The sequence below is a fragment of the Pseudoliparis swirei genome, chromosome 23 (assembly GCF_029220125.1).
Source record: "Pseudoliparis swirei isolate HS2019 ecotype Mariana Trench chromosome 23, NWPU_hadal_v1, whole genome shotgun sequence".
NCBI lineage: Eukaryota > Metazoa > Chordata > Actinopteri > Perciformes > Liparidae > Pseudoliparis > Pseudoliparis swirei.
Window position 1 is genome coordinate 21303884 of NC_079410.1, and position 7956 is coordinate 21311839.

The window sequence follows — 7956 nt, forward strand, 5'->3', positions numbered from 1 at the left end:
ATATTTGAGTTTTCTTAAGCTGTAAGCCATAATCAGCAATAAATCAGAATAAAAGGCTTGCAATATTTCAGTTGATTTGTAATGAATCCAGAATGCATGACATTTTTGTTTTTTTAATTGCATTACAGAAAATAAAGAACTTCATCACAATATTCTAATTTTCTGAGACAGTCCTGTATACACAATATATCAAAGGACGTTCAGTGTATTCTAAAACCCAAACTGAACCCACCGCTTGAGACGTAAATTTCACTTTTGTAATATTAATTAATTTGGGCTTAATTGAGGTGCAAACACAACCTAGAGTACAGTTCATGGTTCATGTTTTCCCGCCTAGCAACAATAGGAGAAGGGACGCGAAAAACGGTAAAACAATATCTGATCAGGGCCTTGGAGAATACTAGAATGATAATAATAATGAATAATGTTTAACTGAACGCTTGTGTGACAGCATGTGGACGTGAAGCTGCAATATGGTAAATGTGGATATGGAGTTTGACCCTGTGGACTAAAGGTCACGGTGCCAAAACAATGTGACACAATAAAAGAAAAAATGTGCAATACTGCAATCCTAGTGACTCTTCCACACGTATAGAGTACAGCATACACAGCTCAGACTGTTAGAGAAAGTCATATAACTTAGTTTGAACTCCTTCGGGTCTGAAACAATGATGTAACTTGTTATGACACTTGGTTGTGTAACCGATGTTTCCTAGAAATGGGGGATTTGGGCAAAAGTAGAAAGAACAATAACTGCGTCATAAACTTCCCACGAAATAGCGAGCGAGTTCTGAAAAAGGTCACCTTGACCCAACCGGAGTAAATCGTGTGTTACTAGCTCCACCCCCACTGATTTGATTGGTGAAAGGTCTGGTGATGGGAGGGGCTACATTACACTGTAAATATGCTGAATATTCTAGAAGGATGGATTTGTTTGTCTAGTTGAATGTTGAGTGAAACCAGACGTTACCTTGAAGAGCTCAAAGAGCATGTGGTAGAGGTGAGAGGGGACGTACGAGAGCTGGATGGGCTCTCTGCTGCTGTTGGCTAGCGGAGGAAAACAACAGTCAACCGCCAAACGCACACACACACGTATTAGCGACTGTGAGTGTGTGTTTTGACCAGTGTGTGTGTGTGTGTGTGTGAGAGAGAGTGTGTCGCACCATTCATCTGCCTCAGCTCCAGCTCTGGTGCTCCCAGGTAATACTGCTGACACAGCAGCTTAGCGCTCTCATAGGCATCTAGAGGAGGGAAGAAAAATACATTTAATAAAACTGATGTAAAAAGATAAAAAGATGTGATAAATGCAAATTAATTATCAGTACACACATCCTGGCTGAACTGTTATCGTCTGGGCTTGGCTCAGTTTTATAGTCTGGGTTTGGCTCAGATTGATAAAGTTTATGAAGTAGGATTAAATCTGTTTTGATGCCACATGAATATAACTGACCGGCGAGTGTCGGCTGATATAAACCTAATGACCGCGGATCTAAACCGCCGTGACTCCCTCACTCCTCTCACTTCGCACAACCTCCGACACGTCGCACATGGAGTCGATGCAGCCAATCGTGTTGGGGTGGGCGGGGTTTGTGTTGCCGTTGAAGACGAGAGCTGCAAGAGAGTCGATGAGGAAAGAGTGTGGTTATACACAGGTCGGCCCCTCAGTGTGTGTGTGAGTGAGAGGGTGTGTGTGTGAGAGTGTGTGTGTGTGTGTGTGAGAGCGTGAGTGTGTGAGAGAGCGTGTGTGTGTGTGTGTGAGAGAGCGTGTGTGTGTGTATGAGTGTGTGTGTGAGTGAGAGTGTGAGTGTGTGTGAGAGTGTGTGTGTGTGTGTGTGTGTGAGAGAGCGTGTGTGTGTGTATGAGTGTGTGTGTGAGAGTGTGTGTGTGTGAGAGAGGGTGTGTGTGTGTGTGCGTGAGAGTGTGTGTGTGTGTGTGAGAGAGTGTGAGCGTTTGGGTGTATGTGTGTGTGTGTGGGTTGATTTTTTTAGTGATAGCGTGTGAGTGTGTGTGTGTGTGAGAGCGCGTGTGTGTGTGAGAGCGTGTGTGTGTGAGTGAGAATGTGTGTGTGTCTCACTGTGTGTGTGTGTGTGTGTGTCTCACTGTGTGTGTGTGTGTGTGTGTGTCTCACTGTGTGTGTGTGTGTGTGTGTGTGTGTGTGTGTCTCACTGTGCTGGTTGATGAGCATGCGGATGGAGATGCGGCTGGTGTAGAAGCGGTCCAGGAAGTACTGGATGCTGTGGTCGGTGACGGGGTCGTGCCGGCTCAACGCGTCCTTGTACTCGATGACCCCCTGAGCCATGGTGGGGACCACCTCGTTGTGCCGGTTCCTGATGGACTCCAAGACCTCCACGAACCTGGGGGGGCGAGAAGAAGAAGAAGAAGAAGAAGAAGAGGTGGAGTTAAAGATGAGCGTGATTCGTTGACCCGGTCCAGATGTGTGCGCTGCACTCACGTGCCGAGGACTCTGTGGTCATCGGGGTTCTGGTCCAGGAACTCCAGGATCTCCATCAGGCTCTGGGAGTACCTGAGGAGACGGCCAGCAGAACGTCAGCACCGAGCCCACATTACCTACCCCCCCCCCCCCCCACATTCCTCTGGGCGAGCACGGTGGAAAAAGAGTCTGAGAGCGGGTGTGAGAGCGTATGTGTGTGTGAAAGCATGTGTGTGTGTGTCTGTGTGAGAGTGTGAGAGCGTGTGGGTGTATGTGTGTGTGAGTGTGTGAGAGCGTGTGTGAAAGCGTGTGTGTGTGTGAGTCTGTGTGTGAGAGTGTGGTTATGTGTGTTTGTGGGTTTGTGTCTGAGAGCGTGTGTGAGAGCGTGTGTGTGTGAAAGCGTGTGTGTGTGTGTGTGTGGGGGTGGGTTTGTGTCTGTTTCATTGTGTGTGTGTGTGTGGGGGTGGGTTTGTGTCTGTGTCTTTGTGTGTGTGTGTGTGTGTGTGGGGGTGGGTTTGTGTCTGTGTCTGTGTGTATGTGTGTGTGTGTATGTGTGTGTGTGTGTGGGTTTGTGTGTGTGTGTGTGTGTGCGGGGGTGAGACAGAGGCGACGTAAACAACACCATCCATCAGCGGCCTCGACGCATGACACGTGTGTTGTTGTTGTTGTTATTCGAACTCCAACGCGAAGAGGTCAAAGGTCAAAAGACGGAACGGGTCTCGGATCGGCCTCAACTTAGAAGAATAAAATACAACCCCGAGTCAAACGCTGCTATCAAAACATCCACACGGTCTCATCTGATTGGCCGGTGGAGAATCTCTTCTCCTCCTTCAAGTCTGACGGACGGCGCGGACGACTCGACAGACAGCGAGCGGGCGAGGAGACGCAGAGGGAGAAGAAGAAAGGCGGGGCTTAGACGGGGAGACTGGGACAAAGTTCAACCACCACCACCCTCCTCCTCCTCCTCCTCCTCCTATGTAATGTAAGAGCTGATATAATGAGGAGCAGACAAAGACGTTATGTAAGTGCTCAAAAAGGTAGAATGTCATATGCACATTTGTTACTTTTTATTATACAAAAAAAAAACTCAGATAATACAATACTTTAGTTTACTTGGAGTTTGGCGAGTGACCTTCTCTGACGGCCCACGCCTGTGCCTCACCAGCTGTGCAGCATCCGGACCGAGGGCGTGACCAGCAGCCGGGCCGGCAGCACCGCGATCTCCTTCATGATGTTGGACAGGCGGACGGGAAGCTCCTGGCGCAGGAAGACAAACGACGTGCGCTCGCAGGCGTTGGTGGAGCCTGCAGCGCGAGGAACACACGAGAGTCTCAACTCAGACGCTTTGTTATCGTCTCGGCGAGGGCTTCGTTTTCATTAAGTGGCCTTCAGGAACTACGGGATTTCATAAAGGCCGCGAGGAAGGTTCATGTACAGTGTGCAATACAACTTAAGAGAACTTGTAATATAACAATGAAGTAAACATTAATACACAAATAGAACGGTGCTGCATGAACTACTACTTCCTTATTACTTAGCTGTTTAGTAAATTACTAATCATATTGCAGGGGACGGCTTAGAATAATATATATATACTTTTTTATTTTTACTCTCCTTTTCTTCCTCAATGTCATGCTGCTCTGCCTTCAGTCGACATTGTTTGCAAAAGGCATAATTTTAATCGGATAATAAATGAAAAAAAGAAGAAAAATAATTCAACCGAGGGTCTAAATCAAAAATACATTTTATGATTCACGCAATACTAAATGCCTGGAAATTAAAAAGGTGCAGATGTATATATTGGACATAAGTGAGAAGGGATATATATAAACTTTATTTTTTTAACTAAAAAATATATGTATTTTTTTTAATTCAATTCAATTCAATTCAGTTTATTTGTATAGCCCAATTTCACAAATTACAAATTTGTCTCGGAGTGCTTTACAATCTGTACACATAGACATCCCTGCCCCAAAATTAATCTTTGAGTTAAAAAAATAAATTATATATATATACACTACCGTTCAAAAGTTTGGGGTCATCCAGACAATTTCGTGTCTTCCATGAAAACTCACTTTTATTTATCAAATGAATTGAAAATTGAATAGAAAATATAGTCAAGACATTGACAAGGTTAGAAATAATGATTAATATTTGAAGTATTAATTTTGTTCTTCAAGCTCAAAGGAAGGCCAGTTGTATAGCTTATATCACCAGCATAACTGTTTTCAGCTGTGCTAACATAATTGCACAAGGATTTTCTAAAATATAAAGACATTTCTAAGTGACCCCAAACTTTTGAACGTTAGTGTATATATAAATTATATATATATATATATATATATAAATTGTAACTCTCCTTTTCTTCCACAATGTCATGCTGCTAGTCATTGCCATCATCATCATCATCACTGTGAGCAGCAGCAGCAGTAATATTACCACAGCCCTGATAATCAAACGTCTCAGGAGACACGTTTATACACAGAGATAGGACTCAAACAAACAAACAAACAAACAAACAAAGGTGTTGTGGTGTTCTTCTTCATCAACACAAACACGGTGACTCACCGAAATCCACGAACTGCTTCATGGACAGGGGAGAGGGGGAGAACTTGGAGAAGTGGTCGACGTGCTCGGGCACGTTCACGCGCGCCGCCGTCTTCACCAGCGACCGGACGAGCCTCATTTTACCCGCCATGCTCCAAACAACGCGACAAGAAGCTCAAACTAACGGGTGAGATGTGAAAACGAGATTTAAAAAATAAAAATAAATTCTCTATAGTCCCGGGAGATGCTGCCGTTTAACGTCTGCCGTGCGGCGCGTGGGACTGTCACTTAAGAGATGTGGGCTCGACCAATGGGAGAGCGCGCGTGAAGGAATCCCACCCCCTGTACTCTGAAGGTAGTAAACAAGTAAGGCGGGCGCGCGCTGCACATGCAGGGTGACCGGGTTGTTGTTGTCATTTTTCGTCGGATAAGAACAGCCGCGGGTTGAAAAGTACAACTCTGTGTCCTGCTGACGTCACGTTCACACGCGCGCGCGCACACACACGCACACACACACACACACACACACACTGCGAGCTCCAACTGTTGCTCAACGGCAGCCTGTTTACCGGAACTCGTCTTCATCGACCGTGTTTGTGGCAGTGTTCCATTCTTTTATTTGTTTATTGTAATATACAACAAACATATTAACACTTATTTTAATTTTAATGGAAATAAAAGGATATTGAGGAGCAAAAGTAATACATATATATATTAGGGCTGTCAATCGATTTAAAAAAATTAACTAATTAATCGCACATTTTGAAATTCATTAATCGCAATTAAAAGTTTTTTCTTTCTTCTAAAGACTAAATCTTATAAATGAACGAGTAATCCCTTCAGACAGCGTGTATTTTAGACACTTGTTTAATTGTATTCTTTTTTAAAGACAAAACTTCACACAGAGCTGTGTTTCAAAGAGGCTCCGACCTATAAAGTGCCAGCGAGGGATTTAATATCGTGGATGATAAATTGTTTCTTCAGTGAAACATCAGATGAGTAAACAAAGGTGTATTAGAGACCCCATTGGTCCTGTCATCTTTAACACTGAACAGCAGCAGAACCAGTGGCCTTGGTAAACTGACAATATGTCACGTTAACCCTTTGGAGGCTGGGGGCATTTTCTCGATTATACAAAAACATGTAAATTCACCTTTTAAAGGCTTTTGCATGTGACACATCGCAGTGTTTCCCCCACCATTCTATCAGGGTGAGGCCCCGCCCCCCTGTCATGTTCTCTATCGCGCCAGATTACAGCAGAAGTAATGTAAGGTTCTTTCCTTAAAGACGTCTTTGTTCTTTGATTAAACTAAACGTCTGTTGTTGGTCGTCTCTACAGCAGCATGTCATTCTGTCTCCACGTGTCGGTCACTCTTCTCTCTCCGTCTCGCCGCAGAGCTCCATGCCGGCGTGTCTGCGCGCGCATCGGGCGGAGCAACAACAAAGTCCCCTGCACCTTCCGCCCCGCCGCACCGACACGTCGCCCTCTGCTTCTCTGTGAATATCGAGGAGCAGACGGGAGGAAGGAGGCGGACTGCCGCGGCTTGACACTCAGAGGAGTGCAACAACTTCAACGACACCGGAAGTAAACAAAGTTGCGTTAATTGCGTTAAAATATTTTAGTGCGTTAATCGCGGCCAAATTAATCGCATAGATTAACGCGTTAACGCTGACAGCCCTAATATATATTATATAAGTAATTACGGTTGTTTTTGGTTCTCTTCACTGTCCTTGTGAGCAACTTGAGAGAAACATTTGGGTTGTTGTTGTTCTTGTTTACTCAAATATAATGGTAACACGTGAGTGTCACTCTTTATATACAAATATCGATGAACACTTGGACCCCGCCAGACAGGTTTGTGCGCCTATAGACTGACATTCAAGTTAGCGGAAACATCCACGTGGCACAACATCCGGTTTTGCGGAAAGATCCATGTGACACACGGTTCGCTTTTCAAAATAAGATGTCGACAAATCGTATACGCGCATCGATGGAAATTAGATTACATGAAATATGTTCACATACAGGACTGTCTCAGAAAATTAGAATATTGTGATAAAGTTCTTTATTTTCTGTAATGCAATTAAAAAAACAAAAATGTCATGCATTCTAGATTCATTACAAATCAACTGAAATATTGCAAGCCTTTTATTCTTTTCATATTGCTGATTATGGCTTACAGCTTAAGAAAACTCTAAAATCCTATCTCATAAAATTTGAATATTTCCTCAGACCAAGTTAAAAAAAAGATTTATAACAGCAAAACAAAATCAAACATTTGAAAATGTGTTTCCAGGTGTTTCGAGTTAATTAGACGATTCAAGTGATTTGTTTAATACCCTACTAGTATACTTTTTCATGATATTCTAATATTTAGAAATAGGATATTTGAGTTTTCTTAAGCTGTAAGCCATAATCAGCAATATTAAAAGAATAAAAGGCTTGCAATATTTCAGTTGATTTGTAATGAATCCAGAATGCATGACATTTTTGTTTTTTTAATTGCATTACAGAAAATAAAGAACTTTATCACAATATTCTAATTTTCTGAGACAGTCCTGTAAAGTATCAAACATGTGACCTTCAACGATTGAATTAAAGATAAAATACAACTGCATTTGCGTAAAGTGTATTTATTCTTTGAATTAGTGGGGTAATTAATTCAATTATATCTGACCGACTGATATAAGTAAGTAACGTTTATTTATAGTGCACTTATGACAGATAAAGTGAGAATATGTATGTATTCAGGACATTAATGACCAAATCCAAAGAAAAAATCTGGAAAATCGGGGATTTAATAATATATCATCCACTTGTCCATACACTAAACACAATTTGAATAATAAATAAAAGATTAGAGAAGGAAAGGATGAGAAAATGACAGATCTCGCCTGAATTGTCTTGACTAAATACTATTTAATTTATTTTCTGCTTCACTTTATTGTAGTCAACCTTTAAAGAGAGACTTCTAAAT

The 7956-nt window shown here is 42.7% G+C and overlaps 1 protein-coding gene across 2 annotated transcripts in view; it reads right to left on the reverse strand.

The window, feature by feature from the left end:
• The window catches only part of LOC130188936 (pyruvate dehydrogenase (acetyl-transferring) kinase isozyme 2, mitochondrial-like), a 10792-nt gene extending 5227 nt beyond the window's left edge, over positions 1 to 5565 (reverse strand). The window contains exons 1-7 of one of the 2 annotated variants that reach the window (XM_056407502.1): positions 5000 to 5537; positions 3594 to 3735; positions 2453 to 2524; positions 2167 to 2354; positions 1522 to 1611; positions 1164 to 1241; positions 971 to 1047 (exon numbers count right to left, since the gene is read on the reverse strand). In XM_056407502.1, the coding sequence (XP_056263477.1) occupies positions 971 to 1047; positions 1164 to 1241; positions 1522 to 1611; positions 2167 to 2354; positions 2453 to 2524; positions 3594 to 3735; positions 5000 to 5129 (777 nt within the window). In that variant the 5' untranslated portion in view covers positions 5130 to 5537. Of the gene's footprint in view, positions 1 to 970; positions 1048 to 1163; positions 1242 to 1450; positions 1612 to 2166; positions 2355 to 2452; positions 2525 to 3593; positions 3736 to 4999 lie in introns of those variants that run through there. The other variant, XM_056407503.1, reaches the window with a different exon arrangement.
• Positions 5566 to 7956: the final 2391 nt, after the last annotated feature.